Source organism: Panicum virgatum, chromosome 3N (genome assembly GCF_016808335.1).
Source record: "Panicum virgatum strain AP13 chromosome 3N, P.virgatum_v5, whole genome shotgun sequence".
NCBI classification, from domain to species: Eukaryota; Viridiplantae; Streptophyta; class Magnoliopsida; order Poales; family Poaceae; genus Panicum; species Panicum virgatum.
In genome coordinates, this window is record NC_053147.1 from 33,829,061 (window position 1) to 33,846,406 (window position 17,346).

Sequence of the window (17,346 nt, forward strand, 5' to 3'; positions counted from 1 at the left end):
GATCAGCTGGTTTAGTTTATATTAACTGAAGGAACAAACCAAAAAGGTCCCTCTTAACATATCATTGGTTGGTAAGCAGTTGGTAGAGTGGGCTCCACCTCACAGCATTTGGATTATCCTCCTCCCCATGAGGCGACTTCCCCTCCATGGCTATTTAAAGCCCCTTCTTCCTCAGTGCATTGCAAGCATGGGAAGGGAGATAGATCATTGGAAGGGAGGAAGGAATGGAACACGAAGAGGATCTGCCTTCATCATCTTCTTCCTTGGACTACCTGACACAGTGCAGGATCTGCCATGAGGAAGAGGATGAGAGGCGCGCGACCATGGAGTCCACTTGTGGGTGCTCTGGCTCTCTCAAGGTATAGGAACATGCATAATTGTGATATTGGTCTGTTTCTCGTGAGGCAATTTCTTGCTGGAGACTACTATCAATGGTGATTTGATGTTGTACAATTGTTTGTGTCTATGCATGCAGTATGCTCACAGGGAATGTGTGCAGAGATGGTGTGATGAGAAGGGGAGCACCCTCTGTGAGATTTGCCTTCAGGTTGGTGTATCTGCACTCTGTTCTTCAATTTTCTTGAGAAAAAAATTCTTTCTCTGCACTGTCGACGAAATGCACACTGTACTTCTTGTGGGGTGGCCAAAAAGTTGTCATTAGTGGGGGAAAGTGTCAGCTAGGCTCACTTTACTTCGTAATGGACTGCAATTAAGGGTTGACAAGTACATAGTTCGTGAAACCTAAGCAAAAGACATTTCTTTTAGTTTGAACAAAGTCGGTCTACCTTTCAACCGTAAGCAAGTGCAATGTGGTGTAAAATATTAGTTACCTTGTGCACACTTTACGTAGAAGCCAAAAGAAAACATTCCGAATCGTTCTTTTGGTTTATGCATCTTTTGGGAAGAAAGATAAAAATGATTTTTTTTGTTCTGTTGCCAGAATTTCGAGCCAGGCTACACCATGCCTCCAAAGAAAACTCCGGTGGCTGAAACAGCAGTCACTATCAGGTAGATCTCTCCCTATACACACATTCTTCTCTCTATCTACACAGATTCTGCTGCATTACTGTCCAATCAGGGCACAAATGATGACAAAAAAATATATGCACTCCTAGCTGATCACATTTAAGCTTAGCTGGCCAGTATCATGGCACTGCCATCTCATCCAGGAGCAGTAACAGAGGTGCCCGCCCTTCAACGGAAACATACAGATTATTAGGTAGCACATTGTTTTCTGACAACCATCATCCAAACTGCAACGAAAGCGATTAGGCTGCTAACAACCGAGGGTTAATGAGATCTGATCCATGTCACCATTAAACATTTTAAATGGCCAGCCAAGTAGACCCCAACTCGTACCAAATGCGCAATGCCAGACGCCCAGAGCCCCAGACCCCACAAGCCAAGCATATCTTTCCCAATTCGAATCCAGCCTCCAGGCTCAAGACTACACCAGCATCTGGAGCACCCAACATGTAAGATCGAGCAGCAATACACATGTTAGCAATACGCTCGGTAGAACTAGGAGAAGAATTACAGTTTGGGAAATAACGTTTTCTCCTAGCTCAATGAAAGCCGTAGACACACTGTTCATACAGCGCTTATACTGCAGTTGTTATTCCCTTAGTAACATGGCAGGTACTGAACACACTCTTCATTGCCACGATGAACAGAAAAGGCAGCTGCACTCAACGATATGACCTGTGAGTTGTGCCCCTGCATTGGTGAGGAGAGTGGTCCTGTCAAAAGCGTGTGTCCAAAAACCAAATCACATAATATCAATGCACATCTACCTCACACCTGCAGCTGATGTCCCGGCCACTTGGTGTCTTCAGTCACAATACGCAGCATTAACCCGTTGCATCCTCACGCAAGGGAGAAAGTTATGTGCAGTTCAGCAACTAGATTTACCATTTTGTCCACAAGGGCTCCATTTACAGGGAACCCAGTTACTAAGTAGAGATAACAAGGACTTACTAGATTTCTTTTTCACCCGAAAATCTCAGATAAATTTTTAGTTTCAAAATGTTAGCCCGGTAGATTTGAAAAGAAAACTGCAAGGGGAAATTCCAGAAATTTTGTTGCAATTCAAAATTATTCAATAGGACATGTACGAATTTCTTGCCTGCGATCCTCTGGTCAATTGATGATGCAATGCTTCTCTTGTAGTGAGGACATGCAATCTGTGGAATATCCCGAGAGCTTGATTGACGGTGCAGATTACACCTGGTGTTCCTACTCTGCAGATCGAGGTGCCCTGTGGTGCCGATCGCTGATGATTATGGTATGTAAAGTGTTTGCAGTCTCGCAGTCTTTCTGCAAGACAAAGTCCTGAACTCCTGATGCATGGTGCCCCCTGGACTCTGACTTACGCAATCCTGTTGCAGTTCACCATTATGCTGCTGGTGTGGCACCTAGTTGCAGTGGTGACGGTTGAAGCGGCAGATCACTGCGCGTTCAGTCTCCTGACAGTGAGTTCATTGACATTGTCCCAGCTGAAAAAAGAGGCTCGGTACCTGATTTGATGTTACTAACAGCTGAGGGATTTTCTTTGCAGATGTACTTGCTTCGTGCTGCTGGTATCTTGCTGCCATTCTACGTTGTCATGCGGCTGATTCGTATGGTCCAGAGAGGGCAGCAGCAATATCGCTTGCAGATGCTGCAGGTTAGTCCTGGCTTCCTTCCATTGATTTCTTGGGGCCACAGATTAGTTGACTAGAAACATGATGAGTTTTCCCTATTTTTTTCATCTGTTCTGCAGGACCAAAGAAGAAATGTATCAACTATGAATCATATGCATGGCCACGAGGAGCAGCGGGTAGTAATTAGTATTCATTAAGCCAACAAATTTAATAAATCAAATATAGAAGGTTGCACAGATGTACATTATGTATTGCTGGGGAACAATTTTCGAACAGAACGTCATTTGTAAGCTCCCAGTCTCGGAAGTTGTACAACGAAAGCAGCAGCACTTTCTCCCCCAACATTTATGTATTGCTGGGGAACATGTTCAAATAGAACATCAATGTAAACCTTCAATACAAATATAAGCTCAAATAAGGGGATGAGGAAATGAAATCAAGTCGACATAGTCATCCTTAGTACTTTTTCATGTATTGCGGAGTTGGTTGAAGAAGATCACTTATAGTCTAGCAAGTGCACAATTTCGAGGGAAAAATTTTCTGGGTATCAAAATTCTAAGGTAACATCCAGAAAGTAAAGGGAAAAAAAAGCTAAAAGAGTTCAGTACTAAAGTACTTCATCATTTATCATCATGTAACCCTTTTTCCACCAGCAACTGGAAAAACTAAGCAAGAAAATAGTAAAAATGGCATTTGCACATAACACTTCAGAGGGGGGAAATATTTTTTGACATGTCACTGTCAGTCCATGAGAATGGAAGTAAAGAAATTACTGCTATCTCGCTAATACTCTGGACACAAAAGTTTCTCTTTGTGGTAGAACAATCATGCATCCAGGTTGTCAGACTTTTTTTTTTCTTACATAAGTAGCTAAACAGACATGCCTACGTATTTATTGACATGAAAACAAACCAACAGCACAGCCTGTGCGAGGACCACAGAAGTACCGGATACACTAAAGAAGTCAATGTCTGAGCAAAGATAAAAAACCAAAGCCTCCAGTTGTATCTTGTGCAAATTTAAGGCCTCACAGTCATGTCACCCTCATTATTTTCAGTTCACTCATACTTGCCAAGTGATCCGATCAATCCAGGAGAGGAGCAATAGTAAACAAGATCTGAACCTGTCAGAATCAACTATGAGCCGGGACTGGAATAATTTGAGCTCACCAAACATAAGCATAGAAGTCACAAAATGGTGAAGCAGTGCCCAGAGTCACAGGATCTAACAAACTCAATAGTAGATATTTGTTAGCCTCATACCAACCGAGTGCCAAGCTGGAAGCACCCACCACATGGGACACCAAAAGTTCTGCATGAGATGTGATACATTTATTAAGGTTTACTATCTTGTACTCGTGTGTAAATCCAGTTACCGGAACAGAGTGTAAGAAGATAGGTTTGTAACAAGAACATGACAAAATAATAAAATGCGATGACAAAATCTGGAGGGCTGAGAAATTATCCACATGTAAGTCATCTCCACAATCTGCGCTATAGTCTATAGAGTTCAAAAGAGAACATCATAATGCAGATCTAATTCTCAAAGGCCCAACAAACTAGACGCCAAAGAACCACAGCAACAGAGCACATCATGAACTTTCCAGCCTGTCAGCCCTGTGAATAGCTGCGAAAACTCCATATAGGATTTTAGGCCAGGAAAGAAGGCCAATCATGTGAAACTTTTCCTAGCAGTAGGCATTTGAATATTTTATACTGATGAATATGTTCTTTTTTGAGATGACATGAAAAAAGAGAGAAAAAAAAGAAATAACTCAGATAACTAATTAATTGAAGAAACGAACAAACGTTTAGGAAGGAGCTATATCATATGACCATGTGAATAACAAGCTTTTCCTGACAAGATGTGATAAATGCCTCAATCTCAAAATAATGAGTGATAAAAAAGAATTTATAAGTTCAACTGGTATTTGAAGAGCAATACCCTTTAGCTGTAATTAAGCAGATGGTAGGCCTTGTATATCTTGCAAAAAAAAAAAGACTGTCAGATGACAATTATGTCAAAGCTGACCTGAGATGATAATACAAGATCTGTAATTCAAATTCTTCGTAAAAGAATAACTATTTATCTTAACATGATATGATAAATTTGTGCATCACAAATAATGAGTGATAGAGAAGCACTTAGAAGTTATAACTAGTAGTTGAAAGAGCAGTAACCTTTTAGTGTCTCGAAGAATGCTGAAAGGTATCAACTATAATTAAAGAACTTTGACCGTCAGGTCAAAATTGTATTAAAGCTTGACTTGAAAGGAATAAAGGATGACACAAGATTTGTAATTCATATTGCTTGATACCTAAGAATATTTGTGTACCCAGTACGTTTGATCTCATCACCCTTCACTAATCTAATCTAATATTCCAACCAGACCACACATAGCACATGTTAAACATACAGTTATGCTCAGTGCAAGGACTACTATATCTTGTTAAAACATAATTACATAATATCTGTCAGTTCCCATCCCAAAAAATAAGTCGTCAGGTGCTTCACTTTGAGTAAAATAAGAACAGCATCAACAGTTTTTTTTTAAGGAATAATACACAAGAGCTGGTTATGACTCATGGGCTATACTATATGAAAGTGATCCTACTGAAAAGCACCAAGGAGCAGAAACTATCATGTTTGAATAGATTTCAATAAGTCTTAGCTTGTGTATGGGCCTCATGACAATAGAAGATCACACAGGTTCACATCTGCTAAGGCATAGCATGGATGAAAGAAACTTGAGATGAACATGCAATATGAGTTCAAGTACTACTTTGCCAAAATTGAAATTGCAGAAAGAGGCCATTTTGAAAGTAACAGTTACAACTGTACATGTTGTACTGCTTCAAACACACATAGCTCATAAGAACTTAGTTTTCCACTTCTCTGCAGTATTTCTAGTGAATGTGTATCTCAATCACCACGGGAAATCAGTCATCATTCAGTAGTGGAAATTTTACTTTAGGGTGTAATTGAAAATACGGACATTCAGCATAACCCTAGTGACCATTCATTGCTTCATTTTAGCATTATAAAGAAATATATGTATAACATGCTTGCCCGAATAAGGGAGTAGTGGCCTTAATTTCTAGCCAGCTCCAATCTTTTAGCCTAAACATCCGGAATATATAAACATATGCATCAAAAACTGGCTGAAGAATAATATTCCATGAAGCTTTACCGTACATTACATCTGAGCCTGACGAAAAACAAAACAACTAAAACATAAATTGACTAAACATTGTCGTTCTAACAAATATTCAAGAATGTATCTTAAATGGCACATTACTATACACCAGAGAGAGAAAAAAAAAGGTAGCAGCTATGAGCTATCCTAAATAATCAAATTTAAAAGCACCATGACAATACCACATTCCTGCTGACAACATAGTAATCTTAGAACATTCTGTTACCGGTCTGATTTGGGATAGTTCTCTTGACCCGACTCTTCATTCTCTCTGCCCACTCATGGAACACATTAGAAGCATCAAATTCCCCGGCAAATTTTACTTTCTGAACCAACTCATACAATATGTCTGGATTCCCAGCCTTGGAGAAATCTGCAGCAAACTTATTATAGTCTATCTGCGGAGCCTTCATCCCTTTGTTGATCATCTCCTCGATATATTTACATGCCTTCTCTGGCCTGCCATGCCGTATATGCCCATTAATGAACACCGTGTAGGAGTTCACATCAGGACAGATACCCTTCCGGTGCATCTCCTCCCACACCACACAACCCATTGCGTAGTTCCTACCACCAAGGAAATATGACTTCATCATCATGTTGTAAGTATGGATTGTGGGCTCAAGTCCCTTCTTGATCATCTTCTTGTATATCCTTGCAGCATCGTCTGGCATATTCCTATTTGTTAGCAGCTTAATCAGTGCATTGTAAGTCCGGGCATCAGGGGGGCATCCCTTCTCTGTCATCTCCTCCAACACAGCAGTCACTCTGTCCATACGCTTTGCGTTCCCGTATCCAACAAGCAAGCATGTATAGGTAGCAACATCAGGTTGGCATCTGGCCTCCTGCATCTCGTCAAAGCACTGCATTGCCATTTCCATCTTCCCTCGCTTACAATGGTCACGGATCAACATTGTATAAGTCCATGCATTTGGTGGAGGTCCCTTCGCCTTCATCAGCTCAAACATCTTCACGGCCTCATGTCGCCTCTGCCCACGAAGCAGCCCCTCAATCATCGTGTTGTGCACGACAACATCTGGCTGCATCCCCTTCTCCAGCATCTCATTCCAAACACGCCCAGCCTCGACTAGATTCCTCGCGTTGCACCATGCCAGGATCAGAGCAGTATAAGAGCGCAGATCTGGGGTGTACCTGTCATGCATTTTGTCAAACACCTGCCTGGCCTCCCTGCCTAATCCCTCCTGGGCCAAAGCGACGAGCAAGCAATTGAACGACTCCACCCCATCATCGAAACCATTCTTCCTCATCAACTCGAACACGCCAACTGCATTCTTGATCTCGCCAGCTGCAGCGAAAGACTTGATGGCGATCTTGAAGGCATCCATGGACAGGGCTCCAGCCTTCCCCATTTCTTGGACTAGCGCAACCATCGACTCGAACTGCCTCGCCTTGCCAAGGATGTGTACCATCTTGCAGTAGGTGATGGTGGTGTGAGCGAAGCCGCCGGACGCGGCGGCCCACCGGAAGAAGCGGTGGGACGGCTTGTGAGCGTGCTTGAAGCGGTCGAGCACCGCGAGCACGAGCGCCTCGGAGAGCGGCGGCGAGAGGGCGGACAGCGCCGCCTCCAGGTTCGCGTCGGCCCCGGCGGCGACCACGTCCGCGATGGCCGCGCACACGCGTCTCACGTGTTCCTGGTGGCACGACGCTGCCACCACATCCTGCTCCGACGAAGCGCCCTCGTTGTCGTCGACGTCGGAGGCAGCCGAGGAGGAGAGGCACCTTGCGGCGGGAAAGCCCAAGAGCGGGTCGGTAGCCCGGCTTGCCGGCGGCGCAAGGAGAGGGGAACCTGAGAGGGAGCGGGATCTCGCCGACAGCTGAGGGATCGCGCAGTAAGCAAGCGGGACCACGCCAGCGCCGCGGTGGCGGCCGCCACAGGAGGAGCCGGAGGTCAGATGCGGTGGGGGCAGCGGTGGGGGGAGATGAGGTGGGCGAGAGGTGTGTGGCAGTAGAGGCGGAAGTGGACAGTGAGGGCGATGGAGACGATGATGAGGACGAGAAGAAAGAACACCAGGCACGGGCACAGCATCACCGTCGCCGCGGAGGGCTCCCGCGGCGGCGAGTAAAGCGGTGGCGACTTGCTGGTCTCCATGGAGGGCGGCGGCGGCGGCGGTTGGTACGAGTTTAACGGCCATGGAACGGAGGATGGTCGTCAAGCGTCGCCTGAGCCGCTGGGGGAATTTTGCTATTGGGTGTAACCTTAGTTGGGCTTCAGCATGTACATCACTGGTTGGATATTCTGAGATCGTATTTTCAACTTTTTTTTCTCACATTCATTACTCAATGGATGTTCTTACTTTTGTTTTGAGTAAAACAAATGTCACACAATTTTTGTTGATTCTGGATGAGACATCCTCCACGATAGGGCAGAATCACACCGATTTGTTTTTTTTTTCTATCGGTGTTTTCTTTCCTGGTGCCTCTTTATAGATAATCGACTGGTCTTAAGTATGTCGTCACCTATTATTTTGTATTCTTATCCGTGCCACATGGCTTCATCTCATTGATTCGAAAAATTGATTGAGACACAATAGAAAATCACTCGAACATGAGAACTATTGATTGATTTAAGAGCATCTTTAAGAGTCTTTTTAAATTTCACTCTCTAAATCATCATTTGAAGAGTCATCTACATAAAAATTACTTTCTATACATTTTCACTCTCCAATAGTTTTTTTTATATCTTGTTTATACTCTAGAGAGTTATTTTCGCTATCTATCTTTGGCTAACGAGAAATCCGAAATAGATGATGTCTATATTTGGATAACCACTTAAAGAAGCTCTTGAAGGGTATTTTTCATCAAAATCTCTATTTCTAACAATTGGGATGGATATAGAGAGTTTCTTGGAGTTGCTCTAAGCATCTCTTCACCCATATTTTGTAGACAGGTTAGTGCCACATGGCTTCACCTCACTAGTTTAAATAATCGACTGAAACATGATAGAAAATCACTCGAATGGTAGGGAGTCAATCCCAAAAAAAATGACAAAAGTCCAAGACGTGGGTTCGACCGTGAACATTTTGAAGGCCCGCTGGTGCGTAACCTTAGTGGGGATATTGTTGGCTCAACGGCTCTGATCCTTTCATGACTTGTGCTGCTGTTGGCTAGTTCTAGTTGACGGCCGATGTTAGCTTTGCTAATCAGTCCGTTCATTCCGTCGGCCCGTCAGCTTGCTGCCATTCTGGTTCATGATTTTCCTCCTATCCACTCACTCGACAGCTTTTTTTGGTGGCCGGGTGTCACGAGCCAAATAACTACCGGCGTCACGCTCGGCAAGCGGCGGCGGAAGCACGCCGGACGGAACAGAGGAAGAACAAGAGGTGTTTAGGTTTTTTGATTATCGATGTCCTCCCCCTACAGTCAGGTTTCACTTACATAGTCTTGGCCTGTGGGCCGAATAGACATGGGCTCTTAGGCCCGATAACAGGCACGCAGGCCCGGTGATGTGTCAGGACGTCACATGCCCTTCCCCTTAAAACACAGCTTGCCCTCAAGCTGTGGCTGCTGACGAAGACATCTAAATATCATGGAGCTTCTCCCAAGTGGCCCACTCATCAGGAAGATGTGCCCACTGTACCAGCACAAAGGGTACTGTCGCGCCACCAACCTTCCTCAACTCCGAGCGCAACAACTTCATAGGTTCAAACAACTTGTCAGATGCAAGCATGAGAAGTACAGAGTCAGGATTTACCACCGTGTCAGGAGGCAATGCTTTCTTCAGCTGGGAGACGTGAACCACCGGATGAACATGACTATCCGCTGGGAGCTGAAGTTTATAGGCGACCTTCCCAACGCGCTGCAGCACCAGATAAGGACCAAAATATTTGAAACTCGGCTTCTGATTAGTGCGCCGCGCCACCGATAGCTGAACATAAGGCTGGAGTTTAAGATAAACCCAGTCCCCACAGCAAACTCTCATTCCAAACGGTGTTTGTCAGCCTGCTGTTTCATACGATGTTGAGCACGCTGTAAATTGTCCCGTATCACTTGCTGCATGAGTGATCGGTCCGACAACCACTGAGCCAAGTTCTGACTGGAGCACTGATCAGTCGCCATAATGCCAAAATGCCTAGGAGAATGGCCATAGAGAACTTCAAATGGTGATTTGCCCAATGCGGAGTGGAATGTAGTATTGTACCAAAACTCGGCTAAGGCTAGCCAATGAGACCACTTCTTGGGGCATGCATGGACCATACATCGCAGATATGTTTCGAGGCATTGATTCAATCGTTCCGTTTGCCCATCGGTCTGTGGATGATAAGAGGAACTCATGTTGAGTGTGGTGTCAGTCAACTTGAATAGCTCCTGCCAGAGAGAGCTAGTGAACACCCGATCCCTATCTGATATGATAATTTGGGGCAGACCATGCAGCTTATAGACGTGGTTGATAAACAATTGAGCCACGGTGAGAGCCGTAAATGGATGAGACATAGGAATGAAATGACCATACTTGGTAAATTTGTCAATGACGACCAAGATTGTGTCAAACTGCTGGGACTTGGGTAACCCTTCCACAAAATCCAAGCTAATTATTGTCCAAGCTTGAGTGGGTATAGGAAGGGGCTGTAGAGTACCTGGGGTTCTGGTGTGCTCCACTTTTGCTTGTTTACACACACTGCAAGCTGCAACATAGTTACAGATGTCCTGTTTCATGTGGGGCCAAGCGAACAAAGCCTTGACCTTTTGATAAGTTGCCGTCATTCCACTATGACCACCCAGCCCACTAGAATGCAGGGCCAATAATATTGCTTGATGAGCTGCAGCATGAGAACCGAGCCATATCTTCCCTTTAAACCTGATCAATCCATCAGCTAATGTAAAACCTTGATCATTATAGCCAGTGATACTGAGTTCAGCAAGCAGCTGCTGAGTATGAGGATCCTTGTTGTATCCCTCTGTTATGATCTCCAACCACCTTGGTTTGCTTGCTGATATTGCGGAGAGCTCTAGTGGAGGTGACTGTCTAGACAGAGAGTCTGCAGCTTTGTTTTCCAAACCCTTTTTGTATACAACTCGATACTGTAAGCCCATTAATTTGAGGAAGGCCTTGTGCTGCATGCCTTGATGAATCTTATGCTCCCCCAAATGAGTAAGACTTTTATGATCTGTTGCTATAGTGAATTCCTTATGCTGCAAGTAGGATCGCCATTTCTCCACTGCCAACAAGATTGCCAAACACTCCTTTTCGTATGTTGACATAGCTCGAGCTCGAGGCCCTAAAGCCTTGCTGAGATAGGCTATAGGATGCCCTTGTTGAGTGAGGACAGCACCAATTCCAGCATTGGAGGCGTCGGTTTCAATAGTGAAAGACCTCGAAAAGTCAGGCATTTGCAAGACCGGTGCGGAGATTAAAGCTTTCTTTAAGGAATCAAAGGCAGCTTGATGTGTAGGAGTCCAAATGAATGGAACATTCTTTTTCAACAAATCCGATAAGGGATGGCTGAGAACACCATAACCTTGAATAAACTTGCGGTAATATCCAGACAGCCCCAAAAAACCACGCAGTTGCTTCACATTTGTTGGTGTGATCCAGTGCTAGATAGCAGCTATCTTGGAGGGATCGGTGCTGACTCCCTCAGACCCAATGATGTGGCCTAAGTACTCAAGCTGTTGTCTGCCAAATGAACACTTAGATGGCTTGATTAGCAGCTTGTTATCCCTGAGAATATCAAGGACAGCAGATACATGTTGTCTGTGTTCCTCCAGGGACTTGCTATGTATGAGAATGTCGTCAACAAACACTAACACACACTTTCTCAATAATGGAGAGAAGATGGTATTCATGATAGCCTGGAAAGTGGCCGGTGCATTGGTCAACCCAAATGGCATGACCCTGAATTCCCAGTGACCATTGTGAGTGCAAAATGCTGTCTTTAATTCATCAGCTTCCACCAACCTTATCTGATGATAACCAGACCGTAAGTCCAGTTTGGTGAACCATTTAGCTCCATATAGCTCGTCCAACGGCTCATCCACGATAGGCAACAGATATTTGTTCTTAATTGTAATGGCATTCAGATGGCGGTAATCAATACAAAAGCACCATGTACCGTCTTTCTTCTTCACCAAAAGGACTGGAGATGCGAAAGGGCTGGTGCTCGGCTTTATTACCCCATTGTTCAGCATCTCAGTGATCTGGCGCTCAATCTCATCCTTTTGAGTGGGGGAGTACCGATATGGCTTGATGTTCACCGGTTTTGTTCCAGGCAGCAGATCAATCTGATGATCAAACACCCTCTTGGGTGGGAGAGAAGTGGGTTCTTTGAATAAATCCTTGTTAGAGTCCAGAACTGACTGTATGGCAGCTGGAATAGCAGCATCTTGTGGTTGTTCAGCTACTGCACACAGTTGAACCAGCTGTGCAAAATTACCCTTCCGCAAAATACCTTGCAATTTCTTGGACGAAAGCTTGGTGCATGATGTTGTATTATCCTTGACTCCCCGCAGGGTGATTCTTTTACCATGATGTGTGCATCTGATGGATTTCCTCTTCCAGTCCACCCACATGGGACTAAATTCCTCTAGCCACTCCATGCCCAAAATCATGTCATAACACTGTATGTTGAGAAGTTTCAAGTTTGTGGTGAAGGTGTGTCCTTGTGTCCACCAGGACAGAGCAGGAGCTACTTTGGATGTTGTTAATTTACCACCATTGGCCACTGTGACAGCTGTAACAGGGATGTCCGCCAATGAACACTTCAGTTGCTGAGCAAGAGTTTCACTGATGAAATTGGAAGAGCTGTCTGAATCCACTAAAATCAGAATTTCCTTGACCTCGATTTGGCCCTGCAAACGTATGGTTTTCTTGCCCATAGTTCCAGCAGCTGCCCAGTGAGACAAACTCATCAGATTGTCCTCATCGCTGCTATGAGTACTTGCTTCTGAGTGATCATCTTCCTAATCTATCTGAATCACTTCCAACAATTCCTCCAGTATATGCAAGGGTACATGTTTGGGACACTTGTGATTGGGTCCATACCTGGCACCACACTTGAAACATTCTCCTCTCGCCTTCCGCTGAGCTCTGAGAGAATCAAATTTAGAAGCCCCCTGGGGTTTAGCTGATGATTTTTCCTCTGTAGGTGCAGCCCCTAAAACACCCTTATCCGCTGATGATGAGGGTCTCTCAGGATTAACACCACCACCAGTATAATGTCTTGCATTTCTGACAGAATAACGCTTCTGATTATGCTCCAGCATCTCCTGCATAAGGGCGAGTGACAAAGCCGCATCAACAGTTCTCGGCTTATGTAACATTAATGCATTTCGAATCTGTGGCTTTAGCCCTTCCACAAATTTGGTGGCAAAGAAAATATCATCTAGAGCTTCATTATGCATGAGGACTTTATGCATAGATTCATTAAAAGTGGTGTGGTAAGAAGTGACATCTTCAGTTTGACGACACTGCAAGATGTCCTTCATGTGATGGTGATAATTATCTTTACCATACTTATTGACTAAAGCTACACACAACTCAGCCCAAGTTTCAACAGAGTGTTGTGCTTCATATGTTTGCAACCACCTAGCAGCTGTAGTGTTAAAGTGCATGGTGGCAAAAGGAGACCACATATGTGCAGGGACCTTAAACAAACGAAAGTACTTCTCAGCCTTATCTTTCCACAATTTAGGATCTATGCCATCAAATCTAGGGAAATCAGTTTTGGGCAAACGGTACTCCTTAGTGTGTGGTGACAAAGGCAAATTCACAGTAGGATTACAATAGGGCTGGTCCGGCGGGGGATGCTCACCCGTGACCAGGGCAGGATGCAGGGCAAGAGCCCCGGCATCACGACCCTGGTGATTCTGTAGTGGACGGTGGCCGTTGGCCTGCACCTCTTCCTCGCGCGTCGGTGCATTGGTGGAGACGAGAATCGGATGTGATGCCAGCGTCTCCACACGCGACGTCAGGTCTCTCACGGACTGGTAGGCGTCCAGGAGTCCCTTGTCCACCGATGGGCGCCATCGGTTGAACCCCTCCATGAGCGTGAGGAGGTTATCCAGCTTGTCCAGCTTCTTGTCGATGGAGTCGAACTTGTCTTCGACGGCTGCGACACGCGAGGTCACCGCAGCCAGATCGTCCTCTGTCTTCGTCATCCGCGCCGTGAGGGTGGGTCCTCGACCACGCGCCAGTGGTGGATATGCGGGAGGGGAATTGGGGATTTATGGTGGATTGGAGAGGGTGTGGCTGGTGATGGTTGGTTGCTTGTCGGGGCTAATAAGCTCGGTTAAATTGCTCGCATCGCACGGCCAACCACGCCGAAATCCACAAGATCGAGAGCAAATCAGGAGAAAAATTTTCCCCCCAAATTCGCCCCCAAATCAAGAAATCGCGATGGGATTTTAGGGCCTGCTCCACGAATCCGCAATCGAACCTTGCTCTGAATACCAAATGTCACGAGCCAAATAACTACCGGCGTCACGCTCGGCAAGCGGCGGCGGAAGCACGCCGGACGGAACAGAGGAAGAAAGAGAGAGGTGTTTAGGTTTTCTGATTATCGATGTCCTCCCCCTAGAGTCAGGTTTCACTTACATAGTCTTGGCCTGTGGGCCGAATAGACATGGGCTCTTAGGCCTGATAACAGGCACGCAGGCCCGGTGATATGTCAGTTGGTCACACCGGGTTCTCATCTCAGAGGTTGATGCTTGCGAAAAGCCACTGCAATGAGAGACGCTGTTGCTGGTGATTTGCCGACAGTTTGTACCCGGTCACCTCTTTCTACCGGCAGCAGCTCAATCACTCCACGAGCATCTAGGTGATCCACATATGCATCTTCATTTTTGTTTGTTCGTGCATTGATTTTACTGCATTATATTTCTGCAGTAAATTGTTATTGTGTCATGCATGCGATAGTGGGATAGTTTCTGTTTTCTGTCTTATTTTCAGTGTGTTATCCTATTAGACAAAATGGTGAGCATGTTCTATGTTCTGAATGTTTATTAGAAAATATTCAGTATATTCATTGTTATCTGACTATTCAGACTAATGAATCAGTGTTCAGTAAATCCTAAATGTACAACGTGTTTTTCTAAAACCACTATATACAGTTGAAGATTTTGTACAAACAAGAGCAATTGGTAATAGTTATTCAGTCTATCAGGCTTACTATCCTGTCAAGCTCACTAACAATATCCTCTAGTATGTACGGTTCCAGTGTCTAGACGCACCTTCATCATCATCAAGGCTGACAGGGTCATGTGGAATAAACATGAGCTATTCTCTTTCTGATCGGAAAGATTTCAATGCAAGATGATAGAAATCTGAGTGATATTTGTAATTTTTCACTCAGTTTTAACAAGATGTGCAATGTTATTTACTCTTAATTGAAATAAATGGCCGTGTCACTCAGTTTATATTTCTTTTGTTCATATGATGTGCCATAGTCTGATTGGTCCAAAATGTGGTTGATAAATGAAAACAAAATAAAAAAAAGCAGATCCCATGTTGTCTCGGTTTACCTTGCAGAAACGGCCCGACTTATTTTCCAGCACGGCCTGAAGCCTGCGGTCGGCCTTGCGGGCTTCGTCGGGCATATCGATTGGTGGGCCTTTTATTCTTGGAGGCCCGAACTTACAAAGTGAAATCTGGAACGATATTTATCTGGCACACTCACGGACGTACTTGCAACTATTAAACAAAACCCGTACGTGGCGAACTCTTTTGTGTTGGAAGAAACACATTTTCGCCCCGTGCGTGCCCGGCTGGCGGGTGCTCGAGTTCGGCACTGCCTGGGCATCTAATTTCCCGGTCAGGTTAAAGTCGCCCCGGTCACCTCGTCGCCTAATCGTCTTGGGTCTAAGCCGAACCGGAATCTCGCCAAATCTCACTCAGTCACAGCTGGATGGAGTAACATTCTTTGGCACTGACCCTGTTCCTATCACTATCAGGGCCGATCTCTCCTCCGGCCGTCTCACTTTTTTCTTTCTCACCTACATCACCGGAGGTCGTTGCAACCCCCACCCCGGGTGCGGGTTGGGGTGGGACTGGACACAGGAGCCGAGAAAGTGGCACGACAACGCAGACGGGAGCCGAGCAGGGCAGAGCTAGGACGTCACAGCTGGATGGGGTCGGGCAGAGCCAATTGCGTCCACCGAACGTCCACGGCAACCGGGGAATGTCGCTGGAAAAAGAAAAGTAAAAAAAAAAAGGAGAGAGGGGGAGCTTTTGCCGTGGACCCGGCCCCACCCTGACGAACGCACGTACTACCGGGCCTTGCCGGGGTTGACCCCCACGACCACCGCCTGCCGGCCCGCTCTCCTCGCCATCGGGAAACAGCGCCAGCCGCAGCGAGCTACGGGATCAGCTCCGCCGCTGGTGCACCGGCACCGGCGCGTGGCGCCCGGCGCGGGGCTGCGAGCCTGCGAGGCGACTAGAGGCATCGGGAACCGTGACGCGGGCAGAAGGCGACGGCGCGGCCGGGCTCCAGGGAGGGAATCTCCGAATCTGCCCGTTCTATCCGCCCGGCCGCCCGGGCTCGCGCCGGGACTGGCGCCAGAACGCCGCAGGTCGCAGCAGCTTTCGCAGCTGAGGTCGCTGCGCCTGCGCGCGTGCACCGCTGCGGGCGTCAGGGGCGTGCCGTGGTCGGGGCGGCGCCGGGACGGCCGGCCGGACAGTCTTGGCGTGACGCACTCCGGAACTGAGGTGCGTGGACGGATGCGCGAGGACGCTCCGAGGATACCGGTGCCTTGTTTCCGGTTCCTCTATTGTTGGTGTTGGATTACTTGATCATCCGTCAATTCGGATTCGGGTCCGGTCATTTCGGGTTTCGGGTCAAAAAATATTGGCCCATACTCGGTTCATGACATGGTCGGATCGGATCGAGTTTGGATCGGGTTGGCCCATAATTTTCTATGTAATTTTCGAGTCAGATTTTTTTGAGTTTTAGGTCAAATATTTCGATTCGCACCCGGCCTGTCACTTGGTCAGGTCGAGTCGGGTCGGATTTTTTTCGAGCGGGTTGGTTCGGGTTTATTGGGTCGGGTGGCCTGTGATCAGATCTACTGTTGGATTACTGGATCTTGAACTATTAAGCTAATTATTTAAATAATTTTATTTTGAAAGAATTAAATAATTTTTAAGATAATACAAAATGATGGAGTTACATTTATGGAAAAATCACGTTGAAACTTAAGAGAGTCCCTACCAGCTTACAAGGTGGAGTCTGCTACCCCTATTGAAAAGGAAGAAGGTATAGAAGGATGCCACGCACGCATGCACTCGCTCTCGCCCAGCACGTGCCGCGACGTGTGGCTGGGCTTATTAGGTGTGTTATGCAGTTTTTAGTCTCTGAATGACGGCTAGTAACTGATGTCGGTTGATGGCAGTTGGTGACTAATAACTGATGATTAATGACTGGCCCCAAATAACCAGCAACTGATGGTCAATGACGGTTAGTGACTACTCCCTCCTTCCCTGTTTATAAGGCATACACGTATATCAAGATTCAAACCTTGTTATCTTTGACCAATAATTTGACTATTAAATTTTTA

General features: G+C 45.8%; 2 protein-coding genes and 1 long non-coding RNA gene across 3 annotated transcripts; 1 reads left to right on the plus strand and 2 right to left on the minus strand.

The window, feature by feature from the left end:
* The first annotated feature begins 163 nt into the window (after nt 1-163).
* LOC120665781 (E3 ubiquitin-protein ligase MARCHF9-like) lies at nt 164-3,104 on the plus strand. The gene is made up of 7 exons (XM_039945459.1): nt 164-359; nt 476-547; nt 941-1,008; nt 2,170-2,284; nt 2,388-2,471; nt 2,558-2,665; nt 2,762-3,104. The coding sequence occupies exons 1-7, from the start codon at nt 225-227 to the stop codon at nt 2,837-2,839; spliced, it is 660 nt and encodes a 219-aa protein (XP_039801393.1). The 5' UTR covers nt 164-224; the 3' UTR covers nt 2,840-3,104.
* On the minus strand, nt 1,399-2,170 carry LOC120665782. The gene is made up of 2 exons (XR_005671329.1): nt 1,794-2,170; nt 1,399-1,716 (listed from the first exon to the last, which is right to left on the minus strand). It is a non-coding gene; the product is annotated as an uncharacterized LOC120665782 (long non-coding RNA).
* Nucleotides 3,105-5,788: 2,684 nt separating the features above from the next.
* Nucleotides 5,789-8,044, minus strand: LOC120665780 (pentatricopeptide repeat-containing protein At3g62470, mitochondrial-like). Its single transcript, XM_039945458.1, has one exon. The coding sequence runs from the start codon at nt 7,989-7,991 to the stop codon at nt 6,048-6,050; it is 1,944 nt and encodes a 647-aa protein (XP_039801392.1). The 5' UTR covers nt 7,992-8,044; the 3' UTR covers nt 5,789-6,047.
* Nucleotides 8,045-17,346: the final 9,302 nt, after the last annotated feature.

What these genes read in the sequence shown, in the direction of transcription:
- LOC120665780 (XM_039945458.1), bottom strand. Translation starts at nt 7,991, where the DNA reads ATGGCCGTTAAACTCGTACCAACCGCCGCCGCCGCCGCCCTCCATGGA.
- LOC120665781 (XM_039945459.1), top strand. Translation starts at nt 225, where the DNA reads ATGGAACACGAAGAGGATCTGCCTTCATCATCTTCTTCCTTGGACTAC. An exon ending in GCCGATCGCTGATGATTATG is followed by an intron (nt 2,285 to 2,387) that starts GTATGTAAAGTG and finishes ATCCTGTTGCAG; the next exon opens with TTCACCATTATGCTGCTGGT. An exon ending in ATCGCTTGCAGATGCTGCAG is followed by an intron (nt 2,666 to 2,761) that starts GTTAGTCCTGGC and finishes TCTGTTCTGCAG; the next exon opens with GACCAAAGAAGAAATGTATC.